Source organism: Micromesistius poutassou (assembly GCF_964030765.1).
Source record: "Micromesistius poutassou genome assembly, chromosome: 5".
Taxonomy (NCBI): domain Eukaryota; kingdom Metazoa; phylum Chordata; class Actinopteri; order Gadiformes; family Gadidae; genus Micromesistius; species Micromesistius poutassou.
Genome location: NC_140275.1, coordinates 7,264,465 through 7,282,890, shown reverse-complemented (window position 1 = coordinate 7,282,890; position 18,426 = coordinate 7,264,465). Strand labels below are relative to the sequence as shown.

Below are 18,426 nucleotides of genomic sequence, written 5' to 3'. Positions count from 1 at the left end.
TTTGAGATTCATAATATCGTCTGGAGGCGCACACAGATTTTGGCCGTGATAATATATATTATATGACATAGATATCTATGTATAATATGATATTATTTAGATATAGAGCTCCAGGACTCCTGCTGGAGCACCCGGAGTGTTCTAGAATATTTACAGAACACGTGCGAACATGTGCGCCTCACCATTGCGATACATCCACTGTAAACACGAGCGCATGGTACCGTGGCTGCAAGCTGCTCAGGGCCACACCCCCACCCTCCACCTGGACCCGCCTTTAAAAAATGGCACGTTTGTGGAGAGCTCATCGTGGGACTGGCTCGTAGTGGCTGTAATTCTGCAACAAGGCTGAATTTCTTAAACGTCTTCAAGTACTGTATTAGGGGCCACCTAACAGCTATATGAAAGCATTCATAAAGTAGCATGCCATGGGATCTTTAAAGGGCGCAAAGAAGGTTCAAACAAACAATCGACACAGAATTATAACAACCACAACATTAAGTAAATTATTATTATGAATTTTACGTTTTTCCCAAAAAAAGGAAAATATGTCCAGGCAGTGAGCAAGCACCTCACTCTAACCCTAATTCTGATGACATTGTAATAGGGCTTGGACATCAGAATGCATCATGTAACTTTTTGTGGCATTTGTTTCAAACACATCAATGTCACATCATAATGACAAATATGGTCCAGATGAATTACTAAACAATGACCAAATCACCGTCACCACCAATAACCATCCTATACTCCTATACTTCCAAAATGGTGGCGATCGTTGCTATGAGCCGTCACTATGTACAAGCCCTGTATATATGTTTAGATCAGACCTGATCACCCACCTCCCCCCGCCCCCCCCCCAAGGTAAAGAACTGCACGGTGTGTGTCAGCGATGACTCCGTGTTCGAGCCTGAAGAGGACTTCCAGCTCCACCTGGGCTCTCCGCTCAGCGAGCACTGGAGCACGGCCATGGTGGGGGCGAGGGACCTGGCCACTGTCACCATCACCAACGAGGAAGACGGTTAGTCTCAGGCTCCGCCCCTCCTGTCAGGTGACACTCTGGGTCCGGACTGCTTTGACCTCTGACCTGTCTCCTCCTCAGCCCCCACCATTGAGTTCCAGCAGGTGTCCTACCAGGTGCGGGAGCCGCCCGGCCCGGACGGCGTCGAGGTGCTCAGCGTCAAGGTGCATCGTCACGGCGACCTGGACCGCACCTCCAAGATCCGCTGCAGCACCCGAGACGGCTCGGCCCAGTCCGGACTGGACTACAACCCCAAGAGCCGCGTGCTCAAGTTCACCCCCGGTGCGTTCATCACTCACTCATAGTAATGTGTTCATATCAGAATAACAAGGTCCCCTTCAGTCTGTTCTCCTCCTTCATCACTCACTCATATTAATGTGTTCATAATAACAAGGTTCCCTCTGGTCTGTTCTCCTCCTTTATCACTCACTCATAATAATGTGTTCATCACAATAACTGGTTCAGTCACTAGCTCAGTGATCAGTTCCCCTGGTCTGTCGTTATCTGCACTGTACACTTTGGCAGCTGTAACAGCGGGATCTCCCTTCAGGGATTAAAGTGTTATCTAAAGTAATCTTATCCAATTCATCATTCACTAATAATAATGTAGTCATGTCACAATAATGAGGTAATCAGTCACACTAATACTGTATCAATAACATCTAAAGCATGCTGTTCAGATAAAAATATACAGCTTATCAACCACAAGGTTATCAATCACAAGGTCAATGATCGGTCAGCCTATCAATGACAGGCTCTTCCTCCTCTGCATTTAGGGATGGACCACATCCTTTTCAAAGTGGAAATTCTGTCCAACGAGGACAGGGAATGGCACGAGTCATTCTCATTGGTCCTGGGCCCTGATGACCCTGTGGAGGCGGTGCTTGGGGAGATCACCACGGCAACCGTCACCATTCTGGACCAGGAGGCAGCGGGCAGCCTCATCCTCCCGGCCCCACCTCTCGTAAGATGACCTTTTAGGAACAAACATTCAATATTCATTGATCGATAGTTAATAAACTAATAAATAGTAATTAACCAACAGTTAGTTCCAACCAAAGGTTTGAGAGGCCCTATATGAGTGCTGATAGAGAGTATAACAGCACTTGGACTTTTAAGTATGCATGTATCACTCTGCTTTACAGGTAAATAACATTAACCATCGTAAGCTTTTACCTGATCGGAATCCCACATGCCGCCAAAGTATCTGCTAACAAACTCATATTTCAGTGGCTGCACAACTCGGCACTCGGCCTCCAGCTTCATCCCTGCAACCCAATCCCAGCCCTGGTGTTCAGTTTAACTGTGATATGTATTCATATTGCTATGGTGCTGTGTCGATATCTAATCACTAAACCTCCACCCTCCAGGTGGTGTCTCTGTCGGACTACAACCAGGTGGAGGAGGTGATGGCGGAGGGCAGTAAGAAGGCTCCGTCGGCAGGGTACCCCCTGGTGTGCGTGACCCCCTGCGACCCCCACTACCCAAAGTACTCTGTGACCCGGGGGCGGTGCGAGGAGGCAGGCATCAACCAGACCCAGGTGCACTTCTCCTGGGAGGTGGCCACGCCCACCCACAGCAGTGGGGCCCGCTCGCCCTTCGAGACCGTTACCGACAGCACGCCCTACACCGGCGTCAACCACAAGGTACGTCACCATGACAACACATCACCATGACAACACGTCACCATGACAACACGCTTCAACCACAAGGTACATTACCATGACGACACGTCACCATGACAACACGCCTTACATTAGCATCAACCACAAGGTACATCACCATGACAACACATCTCTACGACAACACGTCTCGAAAAAACTCCTACACTAGTTTTGACTACAAGGTAAATCGCCATGAAAACCCCCCGTGCTCATCACCATGTGCACATTTTTTCAGGTCTGATTAAATATTTGGTAGAATCTCATTAAATTTTTACGGATCCGAAAAATTGGACTTGGTGTGAAAGGTCTTAACTATGGCAGTTTAACTTAAACTTGACAAATCAAAATCAAGAAGGGAAACCATGACCTTGGAGTATTGCTCGATAAGTTATTATTTATACTCTCTCCATACAGATCTGTAGAGGCTGGGTGTATTCTGGACAAGCCCGCTGTACTATGTACTATTTAGGGATTTAGACACAGTGGCCTTCAGTCAACTGAGTTCCATGTCTTTAAGCAGCAGATAGGTGTTAGTGGTCATCTTGGAGGATGTCTTCCAAGTAGACTGGTTATTGGGGATCGATCCCAGAACCTTTCAGCTTAGTGTCAACCACAAAACACGACCACAACCAGAAAATCCCATGTTCCCTTTCCCCTTTCTCTCCCCTCGCCCCTTTCTCTCTCTCTTGCCCCATCAGGTGCTGGACAGTATATACTTCAGCAGGCGGTTTCACGTGCGCTGCGTGGCCCAGGCTCGTGACAAGGCGGGTCACCTGGGCACGCCCCTCCGCAGCAACATCGCCACCATCGGCACCGAGGGCGCCATCTGCCACACCCCTGTTACCACGGGAACCGCACGAGGCTTTCAGGCCCAGTCCTTCATTGCCTCCCTGAAGTACCTGGACGTCAAACACAAGGAGCACCCCAACCGGTGAGCAGGGAGTGGGAGGAGGGGGAGCAGGAGGAGCAGGAGGAGCTCACATCTCACAGCCGCCTAGATTACTTTAAACTTTGCCTTTAGTCACAGTCCTATAGTATAGTCATAGAAAGTATTCATACTTTCAAACAATTTTAAAAAAAAAGCAATACAAAGTTATTTACATGAAAGTGACACAAGGACAGTAAAACAATCTGACTCATGACATACATTTGAGTGGAAGAATGAAACATAACCAATAGTGAACACTAGTTGATTAGAATAAGCTAAACAGATAATAAATGTTCAGTTTGTAATGTATTAAGGACAAATTGTGATGCCCAGATCTCCTCAATCCCCTTTGTCGTGTGGTTGTGTGTGTCCGTCCTCAGCATCCATATCTCGGTCCAGATCCCCCACCAGGACGGCATGCTGCCCCTGATCTCCACCCTCCCGCTCCACAACCTCCACCTCCTGCTGTCCGAGTCCATCTATCGCCAGCAGCACGTCTGCTCCAACCTGCTCACCCTTACAGAGCTGCAGGGACTTTCTGGTAACTACACACTATCACAGAAAGGGTTCCAACTGTTTGTTTTTCCTTCCATATGTTGGGACTTCAACAATCAAGAGAAGAAATGGAAAAGAAACAGTAAAAGCCTCAGTCTCAGCCTACACTATTTTCGACCCTTCACCAGTGGTTCCAAACTTGTACAGTACTTGCAGTCATGGCATTCACAGTCTCTTTTGCTGTAACATTGAGGTCACACAAGTCGTGCACTCTTCTTGCGGAGCCTCAACATGTCAAGTGTTAGAATTTTAGAATTTTATGAAATGTGCTTCTGAGCTTTAGGAAACACTACACTGCACTACAAATGATAAATGGTAAATGGACTGCATTTATTCAGCGTTTTTCTAACCAGTGGCCACTCAAAGCGCTTTACAATATTACCTAACCCATTCATGCACACATTCACACACTGATGGCAGTGTCAACCATGCAAGGCGACAACCAGCTTGTCCTAGGGGCAGTTAGGGTGAGGCGTCTTATTCAGGGATACCTCGACACTCAGCTAGAAGGAGCCGGGGATCGAACCAGCAACCTTCCAGTTACCTGTCAACCCGCTCTACCTCCTGAGCCACATGCCGCCTACACAGTGTGAATGTCATGTACAGCGTAGCCTCCACAGGTAAGACCGCTGAACGGGATTCCAGAGGAGACCCTGACGTCATCATGCCGTGGTGTTTCTGTATCCTAGAGGCGGGTTTCCTTGAGGACGTGTCCTACGACAGCATCTCCCTGGGCCCGGGGTACGACCGGCCGTACCAGTTCAACCCGCATGTCAGAGAGCCACGCACCATCCAGCTTTACCGACACCTCAACCTGAAGAGCTGCATCTGGACCTTCGACGCCTTCTACGACATGACCGCCCTCATTGATGTCTGCGGGGGCTCGGTCACCGCCGACTTCCAGGTCAGTCTCCACCTTAACCACATCATGAAGGATCAGGATGTATTGTACACACCTTATTTTATTTATTTTTATTTAACCTTTCTTTAACCAGGAAAAGGTCCCATTGAGTTACAATAACTCTTCTCCCAGGGAGTCCTGGCCAAGACAGGCGGTAAAAAGTTTCAGAATACACAAAAGACAAGACAAGGCCACACACGACCAGTTACCAGTTACCACAGTTACCTTGAAAAAGTAATCTGATTACTGATTACTGATTACTGACTACTCCTTTAAAAAGAAAACTTTACTGATTACTTGGTTTCAAAAGTAACGAAGTTAGATTACATGTTACTTTACTAGTAACATTCAGCAGCTGCCGACAGCACCCCCTGCTGCCTCAAAATAAAAATGACAACCGGTTTTGCCAATACTTTATGGTGCATTTTAAACAGTAACGTCAACCATGTATCTCCTGACACAATAGGCATCTAATGGCATTCAGCTGTGTTTGAGAGGGGGGGGGGGGGGCGATCTGTCGGAGTTGACGCGCCAGTACCACGCCAAGACGTGCGTCAACGCGTTAATGCTGGAATGCGATAAACCGGCGGGCCAATTGCATTACATTAATTGGGGACATTACATTATAACAGAGTCCGCGGGCGGAATTGTTGACGGGGGGGGGGGTTGTACGGGATTATGGGCTGCCGGAGTTGACGCGCCAGGGTTACCGCGCCGAGACGCCAGCTAACCTTAATATTGCCATCCATAGCTGACACAAACTCAAAATAGTGCCTGTATTATAGTATCTCTCTCCTCCCTCCATTGTTGATTACGTTTGTGTCGCGGTATAGCCTACTACACGTGAGTTGACGTGAGGACGGCGTCCTCAGGCGTCAACTCACGTGTAATAGTAACGCACAGTGACTTGGATAAGTAACTTTAATCTGATTACTGGTTTGGAAATAGTAACGTGTTAGACTACTCGTTACTGAAAAAAAGTAGTCAGAGTAGAGTAACGTGTTACTGAGTAGCGCGTTAGTGGCATCACTGCAAAACACTAGAATGCTAGACATTACACTTAATATCAAGCTAAGGTAAAACAAGCTAATACAAACAGACAGCTGAAAAGGCATCAGGTTAAAAAACAGTTGCATTGTCTAGTCAGGTTTGATTTTAAAAGGTTTTTAAAAGTATTCAGAGGTGGGAGTGATTCTAGATTTAAGGTGGCTTGAAGTTCATTCCAGACATTTGGTGCATATGATGAAAAAGCTGTTTTACCAAAGTTCTGATCTTATTAATGGTGTGGTTAATAGTATACTTACTACTGGGTCTCTGGTAGTAACCCTGTAGAACCTTTTAGAGCCCAGTAGAACCCCATACCACCTTGTAGAACAAATCAGAACCTTGAAAAAACTTGAAAAGGTCCACACCCATGCCAACACTCAAGAGTGGAACATTCAATCAAAAAACATTTGATTTAACCCCTTTTTATCTGAAGTAAGAGCTTAATTCAGTAACAGTGATAAAATGTCACCACGTTAAAAACTGCAAAATAACGGTTTGGGGTTCAACCCTTTAGAGGTGGTTAGAACCTTCTAGAACCCTGTAGACGCCTTTAGAACCTCGTTCTCCCCCCAGGTGCGAGACTCTGCCCAGTCGTTCCTGACGGTGCAGGTCCCGCTCTATGTGTCCTACATCTACGTCACGGCTCCGCGTGGCTGGGCCTCGCTGGAGCACCACACAGAGATGGAGTTCTCCTTCTTCTACGACACCATCCTCTGGAGGACAGGTCTGCTTCACCTTCCACACCACCTGCCGTCCAACACCACCTTCTACAACACAAACCATCAACACTTTCTACACCCCTCATCAGCCCATCCACCCCATGTTCTACACACCACCCACCCAACCTTCTACACCACCATCCACCTCCACCTTCCACACTACCAACCAGTCCATCCATCCCATCTCATTCACCACCCACACATTCTACATCACCATCAACCCCCGCCTACAACACCAAACCAAACACCAAACACACAAACCTTCTACATCAGCTCATGGTATCTCACTAGTTTGACCTCTGACCCCCAGGTATCCAGACGGACAGCGTCCTCTCGGCACGTCTCCAGATCATCCGTATCTTTATCAGAGAGGACGGGCGGCTCGTCATCGAGTTCAAAACACACGCCAAGTTCAGAGGTCAGGTGTCTCCAAACTCACCCAGGGATAATGTTTATAGTACTAACTAATAACAGGTGTAGGCTAGGTTAAGGGACTGGATGAGACCAACCCGTTTTTCTCTATCCCCCCCCACCAGGTCAATTCGTCCGAGACCACCACACCCTCCCTGGTCACAAGTCCCAGCTGGTGGCCCCGGACCACCTGGGAGGAATCCAGTTTGACCTGCAGCTGGTGTGGAGCGGCCAGACCTTCGACTCTCCGTACCAGCTGTGGAGAGCAACCAGCTCCTACAGCAGGTCTGATCCTCCTACAGTTAGGATGGGGGGGTTAGGTTAGAGTGGGTTCGTCAAAGTGTAAGGTTAGGGTTAGGTTAAGGTTAGTTAAGGTGTAAGGTTAGAGATGGTAAAGTTTGGGTATTCGGTTAGAGGTGGTTTGTTTAGGTATAAATTTAGAGATGGTTAACTTTAGGTATTCGGTTAGATATGGCTATGTTTAAGTTTTAGGTTAGAGATGGTTAAGTTAAGGTAATAGGTTAGAGAGGGTACTGTTGAGGATATGAGATAGAGATGGTTAGTTTAGGTATTAGGTTAGAGAAGGAAACGTTTAGATATTAGGTAACAAATGGTTAAGTGTAGGTATTAGGCTAGAGATGGTTAAGTTTAGGTATTAGGTAAGTGAGAGTAAGTTTAGGTATTAGGCTACAGATGGTTAAGTGTAGGTATACGTTTAGAGATGGTTAGTTTAGGTAAACGTTTAGCGATGGTTAGTTTAGGTATAAGTTTAGAGATGTTTAGTTAAGGTGTTAGGTTAGAGCTGGTCACATTTTAGATTAAGATGGTCAAGTTTAGATATTAGGTTAGAGATGACAGAATAGATATATTATGTTCTGGTCAGAAATAGGTTTTAGGGTTTGGTTTACATGGTTTACATGTTGTATTCCTTATATAGAGTACCTTAAATGAGACTGTTGTGTTGTGTAGCAGTTTAACCCCTCTCCTCTGTGTGTTTCCTGACTGGACAGGAAGGACTACTCTGGAGAGTACACAGTGTTACTGGTCCCGTGCACGGTGCAGCCCACTCAGCCCTGGATCGACCCGGCAGACAAACCCCTGTCCTGCACTGCGCACGCCCCCGAGAAGTAGGCCCCGCCCCTCAGACCGGCTACCTCTGACCTCTCAACACTAAACCCTGAACTTTCTTACCTCTCTAAGCTTTCACCTCTTTGACCTCTAACCTCTCACCTTCTTACCTCTATAGGAAGCAAAATAAACATCCCTGGAGCATTTACATTTATTAAAAAAAGACATTAATCATGAATGGCAGACTGCCACACAGGCTCGTCATTTGAAAGTTCTCCCAAATTGTGTGTCTTATTGAAATGGGTCCCCTGTTGTCCTCCTGAAGGTTCCTGGTTCCCATCTCCTTCCAGCAGACCAACCGGCCGGTCCCGCTGGTCTACTCCCTGAACACAGAGTTCCAGCTGTGTAACAACGACAAGCTCTTCCTCCTGGACCCGGCCGCTCCAGACGTCTCCCTTGCAGAGATGGACTACAAGGGAGCATTCTCCATGGGTACTTCAATACCCACGATCCTCTTCTAACAGCCACTCTCCTCCTCTAGGAGAGCTGAACAGGAGATTTAATTGTCTGTCTGTATATCTATATATCATTCAATTTATTAATAATAAGATATAAAATCTCAGAGCAACAGAGAGATTGACGGTTAGGTAAGTCTTAAACTTTTCCAGTCATTTGCACGGCCCGTGGTTGGTCATGCTTTCCTGTCAATCAAGACCTTGTCCTAACAAGTAGTTGGTTACTGGCACAGTTAACCGACACTGACTGCGTTTACATGCTGGAGCATAATCGTGTAATGAACATATTGAATAAAGATTGGATTCATGTAAACAGGTTTATTCGATCTTCTTCGCCAAAAGGATCGTCTCAGGACCGGATTTGCGAAGTCGATAGGATAGCTGGGCTTGAGCCGGTCATAGGCGGCTATCTACCTGCATGTGTACTCGATCGTATCATATTGCCGGGAGTTCGCGTCCTGCACATGCTCGAGAATTTCGGGTGGGGATTTCACCGGGAAGTTCTATCTCCGCCGCCGCAGCAAAAAGCTCCATTTGTTCCCTCATATGCATTTGTATTAGGGGTGCATGATAATTATTGGGCCGATAACAGGAATTATTACGTCAGTCCGATATCATGACGAATAGCCCCGATAACATAGCCTATATAACTTCAGTGCCCCGCTCCCACTAACGCTAAATGAAAGGTCTTATCGTAACCCTAAAAGTACACATCATACAATCAATTACAATACATGAGTTCATAACTGCACGTGGATATAGAAAATGTTTTTTATTATTATTATGTTACACCTTTCCTGCTGTCGGCTCCCAGACTGTAGTCGAGGAGCACAGCGTCGATGTTCTCTCGGGGGTACCACCCTTCCCTTTGACCGGCAGTGGGTCTGCTTATAGGTCAGAATATGGTTGGAATGAAGCGGCCGCCAATGATTGACAGGCTGGGTATTTTATTCTTAGTTTCACTAATGTTACAGTACACGTTTGCACAGACACAACCAGATTTGTTTGTTACTTCACTAAACTGACACACGCTACTGCTCACTCTCCTCGCTCGTCCACTCACTCACACACATACTGCAATTCTCGCACACACACATATGCTACTCTCGTAACACTTATTATTTTGTTAATAAGTGTTACGTTATTATTAATGTTCAGCTAACAGTTAGCTGAACATTATAGGGTCCCGGCCTTCCACTCCCTGTTTTCTCAGTTAAACACAGATATCAACTACATTTGTCCCAGTGTTTGTTAGATGTGAAATGAAGCAAAAGAAGATGCTCTCTTCCTCCGGTAATGCAGTCGTTCGCGACTTTCTTATTCGTCGTTTCTTCTATTTGTCTGTAACTCATGCGCCAATCTTTCATCGATTGATGCAGATGTTGTGGATGCAACAGAATATATGATGCATCGCTGCAGCAACATTTAAGATGATCACGATGAGTTCTGCCCATTCTGCCTCCGTTGCTGTCTGCGGTCAGACCAAAACACACCTGAGTGACAGGGGCCACCAGATAGTTTGTTGTTGCTTTTACGTTGCCGTGAACCGGAAGTGGCTCTAGTACCACTTGTTGAAAGAGTCAGCCAGGTCTCCGACCATTATTCCAATCTGATCCGATGTATGTATACTCAGACAAGTGACAGCCCCCCCGTCGAGTGGCAACATCGTTATATGGCTTAATCCATGATAAGTCGATCTGGTCCGACCATGTAACTGCAGTCACTGTGTCCTAGACTTTGGTATGGAAAGGCTGGCTCTGTGAGACTTGGGTCAGGGTGCCTGTTCTTACTGCTGTCCCGTGTGCTGTGCTCCCCCTGCAGGTCAGACGCTGTACGGCAGGGTGCTGTGGAACCCGGAGCAGAGTCTGAATGCGGCCTACCGGCTGCAGCTGGAGAAGGTGTACCTCTGTACCGGTAGAGACGGATACGTGCCCTTCTTCGACCCCACAGGAACGCTGTACAACGAGGGCCCGCAGTACGGCTGCATACAGCCCTCCAAGAGCCTCAAACACCGCTTTCTCCTGCTGGTACAATACTACAACACAATGCTAATACCTGAATATGACTGAAGATACTGAGGTAGTATCTTCAGTACTATAGTGTCATACTACCACTTAATACTCAGTAGCATCAGATAATATCATCACATACTTATGTCATGCCATTATAATACTCGTATAACACAATAGTTGTTTCATATAATAACCTATTACTCACACAAGACAGTAGGTATTAGATCACAGTTACAGTCCGTCTGTTATCAAGGTTACAGTCTGCTGCTTTTATCAATGTTCATGAAGAAGAGGGTGGGTTTGTCTGTTTGTGTGTATTTTCCAGGATCGTAAGCAGCCCGATGTTTGTGACAGCTACTTCCACGATGTTCCCTTTGAGGCTAACTTTGCCTCGGACCTCCCAGAGCTGCATCCCATGGCGACCATGCCCGGTGTGGATGGCTTCACCATGAAGGTGGACGCCCTCTACAAGGTCTGTGTTCCCCGTATCAGCAGCCCAGCAGCTCTCATGGCCCTGGGTTCAGATGAAGATAACGCTGATTGTGCTTTTGACGGACAGGTTGAGGCGGGACACCAGTGGTATCTGCAGGTCATCTACGTCATCTCGCCGGAGTCGCGGTCCGGCACGCGGCTCCAGCGCTCCCTGCTGGGCCTGGGCCTGGCCCTGCCCGCCGCACGCCACCGCCGCGACCTGGTGGACAGCAGTGGGCGCCTGACTCTGGACGAGTCTCTGATCTACGACAACGAGGGCGACCAGGTGAAGAACGGGACCAACATGAAGTCTCTGCGGCTGCAGGTGCCGCCGGCCCCTGCCTACAATGCCCACATGGGGAGCTCAGTGGGGGGTGGTGTGGCCGCTGTCTCCCTTCTGGTCCTCATCCTGCTGGCCTCCTGCCTGCTGGTGCAGCGCTGCCGGGCGGGGGGGAAGGGGCGGGGCCACGCGCCCTGTGAGGAATATCCCCTGAACACCAAGGTGGAGGTGTGTCTGGACAAGCGCCTGGAGAAGAACTTCAGCAGCAGACACTGCACCGTGCGTAACGTCAATGATCTCCACAGCAACCATGACTCACGCACTGCCAAGGTCAACAACAAGGCGAAGCAGGTCAACCTGGAGGTCAAGCTCCACAACAACCTGGGTGATGGGACAGAGGTGTAGCTGCGCTGTCTGCTCCACTTCCTGTTGGAAGGGGGGGCAGCAGGAAGACAGCGGGCGTTCGGGTTGGTCTATCAAACTGGTATTTTCTAAGTTTGGAGTTTTTACTTCATGGAATTAAATGTTGTGTGTAATTTTTTTATCAGGTGAGAAAGGGAAACGGGTTTGATAGCAGACAACAACATGACATCATGACTTCACAACCAAGCTAACACGCACGTTTCATCACGTGATTCAAAGAGTATTATTGGTAGCTCAGCTCGGAATCAGGGTGGTATCCATGGTAACCATGTCTCCAGTCTGTTTGTTTCTTAGCCAATCAGTTTCCAGGCTGGCAGTTGCTGTGCCATGTTAGCCCCCCTGCGGTGTGAAGCAGCCTGGAGTGTAAATAAAGGAGGATATAATGGATGTAAGCTGTTCAAGTGCAATTACATTTTCCTTCACAAGTAGATTTATAGATTGGTAGCATCACTGTTAGGAATATGTATAAAACCTTAATTCACCTGTAGATATAGTTTGGTAGCATCACTGTTAGGAATATATATTTACATTGGAAGTTTCACTGGAACAAATATTTTATTTTGCAGATACTGTTTGATTAAACTGAAACATTTACATTTCTTACAGTTGCACTGGATCAGATACTGTTGATGTTTCATAGATACATATATAATACATACAAACAGTTCCTCTGTAATATATGGTTTGTTTAATGCTGCGATACTAAGTGCCCTGCAGTATTTCAAATCATCCAAAGTGTTTTATAGAGCATAATGACTGAGTTTGAATCCTGTTCCAGTATTTTATATATTGTTTTGTGTGTGTTACTGCTGTTGGGTTGGGTCCACACTATGACAGAATCAATCAAATATTTTTGTTTTTGTGTCAAAGGTTTCATATTGTGGATGGAATGGCGTAGTGTGGACAGCAGTCTCAGAGACTAAATATCCCTCTTGGACTACTTAAATATATTTTAAATATATATATTTTAAACACAATGACGTATTACTCTCCTGATTAGTGATACATTGTTTAATCTTCCTGGTTGCCAACGCTGCCTCAATCGATCTATCCATCTATATGTCTGTGTGTCTGTCTATTTATCTCTAAATCTCTATCAGTCGGTTTCTCTCTCCCTTTACCTTTGTGCCTATCAAGAATCACTGATTGGGAAGTTAGGGAAATCCTCATATATTTTTGGTGCTATTGTGTTTTAATAATATGTAATTAATATCATGCCTATCATCTGGTGCCTTTTTTGAATAAATCCTGAAATCCACACATTGCATTCTGTGTCTGGAATACCACATGAGAGGAAGAGAGAGTCATCATTGAGTTCCATCCTCACCAACACCACCAAAGATCTAAACCTCACCAAAACCACATGGGTGCTCACACACACACGCACACGCACACACAGACAGACAGACAGACAGACGGGTATGGGTCACGTGATCGACTCTTGACTGATTATGTGATAGGCCTATGTGTCCATCATGTGCTACAAGTAGCACATGAGGTTGAAATAATTGTAACATTGAAAAAGTGGATAAAATAATAGAGGCTAGCATATATATAAGAACAAACTTTGACAAGGACCTTCAACAATGCCCTTAGTTTAACTAAGTTCCTTTAGTCTGTCTTACTCTGCCTCGAGTCTGTTCAGTTAGCAGATGCTCAACTAAAAAGTGAATGCAGACGGAAGTAAATACTAAATGAATACTATTCTGTCGTTGTACATGCTATATAACAATTTGGAAATAATCAATATAACTATTATATTGTTTTATATAGAATGTATATGAATATATAAGATAGCAAAGGACAATATTATAAAGTTATCAAAGAGAAACTGATAAATGTGCACACTTTCGGGGTCTTCCTCGATCACGCATCCATGACTGTCATCCTCACCATCCAATCAGACCACAGCTCGGCGGGCGTTTTCCTGTCCTCCACCAACCAGTTCACAATAGGAGGGCGGGGCAGAGATGGCTCACAACAGACCGCTGAGACTCTGAAGTTTACTGACACGCTCCAGAAGATGACCCGGAGAAAGGCGCCGAGAGACGGGAGATACAACCACCGCTAGCAGAGTACGAGATCAATTGTGTTTTTAATTGACTTACTAACACACATGCATGCTAGGTGTGTGGCTAATCACAACACCTAGTCTAGCATAGAGAGACGGCGAGGGAGCGTCAGATAGCCTAGCATAGGAGGCTAGCCTGAAGTGGAGGGCTTCCGCTGGACTCTGAACTAGTTTGACCTGGGGTGGATCGATACAGAGTTATGTGTGATAAATATATAAAGGGTCTTAAAGGTGAAAAACCCTGGTAATATAGAGGTGATAGATATAGGTTGGACAGCTGTAAGGGGATTTAGTTTGGATAGATATAGAGGGATAAACAAAGCAGGCTCTCTGGTTAGGTTTGATAGATAAGGTTATATATATCAAACTATATATATGTATGTATGTATGTATGTATGTATGTATGTATGTATGTATAGGGTGCTCCTCAATGATATCACGGGGGGGAGTTTCCGCCACATTGTTGTGATTCTTCCCCAGCCAGGCGGTTTGTCTGTAGAGGTGTGGGACCACAGGGTTGGTGTTGTTACTACTTTAACACGGTGGTGTTGTGGTGATTGGTGGTTTCTAGGACTTTAACTGGACTGCCCTGAGACGACGTGGTCCGAGACTTCCCGACGAGACGCCCAGCTTGTTGTCATGACCTCCTGGTTAAATGAGTAGGTCCTCCGAGGCATGAACACACTCTCCCAGAGGACCTGATAGACTGGGAGACCATTTGTACTATAGGGAACAGGGGCAGACTGGTTGGTTGTATTCAGAGGAAGGATGAAGAAGTTCTCCAGGATGCCGAGGTCGGAGAGCGGGGGTCTCGGAGGGTCCGGGACCAGCAGCAGCTACTCCGGGAAAGTGTTCGCCGTGGGCCGCTATCAGGTCACGGTGGAAGAGCTCATCGCGGAGGGTATGTCAGTGTTCTACTACCTTATCTGTTCACTGTATCACATAGTCAACTATTTGTTCAATGTCTCACACTATCTGTTCAATATCTCACATCTAAACGAAACTATCTGTTCAATTTCAGAACATATAGGTCGTGTAGACTTGACTACATGACCATATTTGGCTTTTAGAGAAATACATTTCCCCGTTATGTGCTTCTTACACTCGTTTGTGTTCGCCTTGTTTTCTTCAAGTTTAACTTCATTGTCATTTGAGCATCATTAAACAACGTTTATCAGTCACTAATGGCATTTTAATTCAATTTCAGGCTATACCTTAACCTTACCTTTACAAACGAGTAACGCAGTACAAACAAATGCAGAATAATATGTATTCTCCAAGACATTTACATAGGCCTGGGCGATATGACTGTAAGACATATCACGATAGAACTTAATCATATTGATCGATATCGATAACTATTGATAATTGTAGTCACCTAAGGCTAGGAATTACCATGCTGGATTTAAACACTTCTGTTTAACGCTTAATATGACCTTCCACTGTTCTTCATTGATAAATACTCCAATGTCGATACAACAATGAAAAACACTCAAATATTGTAAATAAGTATGGCACCGTGTTTGTGTAACAAACCCAGCTGCTAGATTCGGTGGTCCAGTCTCTTATCGATATATATTGAACATGTTTTATATTGATATTGATCAAAAGTCTATCACGATACGATCATTTATTGTTTTATTGCCCAGGCCTACATTTACATGTAAATCTAGTTGCTGGATGCAGGAGGAGTTGAAAAGGATGACTTCTACATAAACCAGCTGACGTTGCTATCTAGACTATTGCAACATATTTAAATGCAAAGCTGTGCACACACTGCAGAACTATGAAAATGTGTGTGTTAACCAGACATATCCACGAATCGTAAAAGTTAGTTGTGTATCTGTATTCACTTTATAAGATTAGATATTATAGAACTACAGATAGCCTAGCCTATCTTGTAATGGACAGAAAATAACACATTAATGCAGCACATAATACACAGAATTGGCACAATTGAAGTACTGGTAGGAGTAGATCATTAATCTGTCTTTTTACATAATGCGCATAGCTTTAGACATTCATTTTCTGTTTCCGATAATTCTGAAATTTATACTTTATTTCTCAACGGCTTGTCAGTAAAGCTTGAACATGTAAGACTAGTAAAGCTTGAACATGTAAGACTTCAGCTTGTGTGAATAGTCATGTTATCTATCATAATTTCAGACTGTTAGTGAAGAGTTGGAATAGGATAGGGGGCCCAACCAGCAATCTTGCAAATGACACACACACACACACACACACACACACACACACACACACACACACACACACACACACACACAATGAATGTGTAGTATAACAGTGGAAATGTGTGAAAAATTAAACTTCATGTATTGTTCTCCAATCTAAGAAGTCAGACGTGGACACTTTCTCTCCACACAGCAGATTTCCTACTGTCTGCTAGCAGGAAGCTAGCCAAGCTACTCACTTCCCTTCCATCTTCCCTCTATCTGCTGCTGAGATATCCTCGTGTGTGTGTGTGTGTGTGTGTGTGTGTGTGTGTGTGTGTGTGTGTGTGTGTGTGTGTGTGTGTGTGTGTGTGTGTGTGTGTGTGTGTGTGTGTGTGTGTGTGTGTGTGTGTGTGTGTGTGTGTGCGCGCATCTGCATGCAGCATTGCAAGTGGTTTTGGACAAAAGCGTCTGCTAAATGACTTGCTAGTAATCGTAACCATTGAACCTTGGCTCCCAGGACAAACCCAACAACAGCAATGCAAACACAGTTTCCAGGATAACAGCCCCCATGATTTCAAGCAGGTTGTGTACTGTTGAACTTCCCTTACGGACACTCGGCTGATGTAAATACCCTTACATCACATCCATTATGTTTCATATCTCCATGTAGTACAGAATAGAATGCTTCTAATAACTAGAACTACTCTGGGGCGTTGATAGTTTGATCCCCAAAACATGGTGTGCTTTCAATAAGACACCCTTCCTGCTAGCGGTGAGGAGTGGTGAGCATCTTTCCATCGTGTACTTGTTTGTGCTAGGTGGACGGCCGATGGCAGGACAAGAGAGCTGTGTCCATTAGGTGGATGGGTGGCAGTAGGACTAGAAAGCTGTGGGTGAAGGGGGTCGTTCCTGATCTCCTGGAGATGAACTGAAGCAGGTTAGAGCTGTCCACCCTGGCCGACTGCTGATTAGCAGCCCGTCCACATTATTAGCATGATTAGCATACTGTACTGGCCATCAATGGGCTGATTGTGTTGTTGTAGCAGCAGGAAGGAATGCTGGTGCGACACAGTGCTCGCTCTATGACAGGGACTGGGTCTTTGTGCCCAACAAGGCCTCCTCCATCCACCTCCCCCCATTGTATTCCTCCAATCCATCTCATTATTGGCAATCACAGTTAGGCCAAGTAGGAATGGCTTGAGGTTGACCGGTTGAGTCAGTTCAACACTGAACTCCAGCACATTAGTCAAAACCTGTTTTGACGTATACCACTGACTGAAGTGATCTATTGCTTTTATAAAACGGTTACGTAAGTATGGCGAAATGAAAGTCATAGACACCCTCAATTTTGAAAAAGCTAGAAAGTCGGAAAAGCATTTTTTTTAACGAATACAAAAAAGTAGTCCCTCCTGGCTGCCGGCAAAGTGTACGGCGGTTGCTATGCAACACACTGTAGAGTCCTTCAGAGAGAAGGCTAGAGACGGTAGCTCGGTTCGCCGGCAATTTAGCCTACTATCGAGCTGTTCACTCACCGTGTGCCTATTGCTTTACAACATTTCCACCCTCTCCATCAATCAACATGTTTTTTAGGCTTCAGTGAACTATGCTATTGCTTTTATATATAAATAAACAACAGTTCAAGTTAGGCACCGAGTGATACTGAACTCTGTGAACTGAACGGGCGTCATAGCTGTGTGTATACGCTCAATATACAACAGTTGGGAACCAATCAGATCGCTTGATTTAAGCCACCCGTTTTATAATATCATTTTTATTATAGAATACATTCTGGTATTCAGCGTTTTTGGTTTTGTGTGCAGCAGATTAAAGTGTTAATGAGGAGTAGCCATGTACTGCCCTGGTATCTTTATTTTTAATCAAAGTCCAAAAGCTGAAGCACAGTTTCCAATCAGGCTCATAATTTATTTCTAGTTTAATGAATTTATAAGGGTTTTAAGATTCTAGCATGGATGGTTGGTTTGAAGAGCACCTTAAACCAAACCATGGTTGGTTGGTTGGTTTCGGGAGCCTTTTATTGTTGCAGGGCCGTGTGATATAGACAAAATCTTCTATCACGATATGGGTCATTTCATATGTATCATGATATAGTACGTGAAGAGCCTATCATGGTTGGTGTGTTTGAAGAGCCTATCATGGTTGGTGTGTTTG

General features: G+C 45.4%; 2 protein-coding genes across 2 annotated transcripts in view; both read left to right on the top strand.

Annotated features, from left to right (window-relative positions):
• Positions 1–13,260, top strand: part of fras1 (Fraser extracellular matrix complex subunit 1) — a 115,090-nt gene extending 101,830 nt beyond the window's left edge. Inside the window, exons 59-73 of the mRNA XM_084468494.1 lie at positions 862–1,018; positions 1,100–1,300; positions 1,795–1,982; positions 2,389–2,664; positions 3,381–3,613; positions 3,991–4,151; positions 4,855–5,069; positions 6,687–6,837; positions 7,143–7,250; positions 7,369–7,528; positions 8,254–8,370; positions 8,637–8,803; positions 10,648–10,853; positions 11,164–11,310; positions 11,398–13,260. Of these exons, the coding sequence (XP_084324620.1) occupies positions 862–1,018; positions 1,100–1,300; positions 1,795–1,982; positions 2,389–2,664; positions 3,381–3,613; positions 3,991–4,151; positions 4,855–5,069; positions 6,687–6,837; positions 7,143–7,250; positions 7,369–7,528; positions 8,254–8,370; positions 8,637–8,803; positions 10,648–10,853; positions 11,164–11,310; positions 11,398–11,994 (3,084 nt within the window). The 3' untranslated portion in view covers positions 11,995–13,260. The remainder of the gene's footprint in view (positions 1–861; positions 1,019–1,099; positions 1,301–1,794; positions 1,983–2,388; positions 2,665–3,380; positions 3,614–3,990; positions 4,152–4,854; positions 5,070–6,686; positions 6,838–7,142; positions 7,251–7,368; positions 7,529–8,253; positions 8,371–8,636; positions 8,804–10,647; positions 10,854–11,163; positions 11,311–11,397) is intronic.
• Positions 13,261–13,982: 722 nt separating this feature from the next.
• bmp2k (BMP2 inducible kinase) overlaps positions 13,983–18,426 on the top strand; it is a 41,299-nt gene continuing 36,855 nt past the window's right edge. The window contains exons 1-2 of the mRNA XM_084468682.1: positions 13,983–14,087; positions 14,655–14,984. Coding sequence (XP_084324808.1) covers positions 14,852–14,984 — 133 coding nt within the window. The 5' untranslated portion in view covers positions 13,983–14,087; positions 14,655–14,851. The remainder of the gene's footprint in view (positions 14,088–14,654; positions 14,985–18,426) is intronic.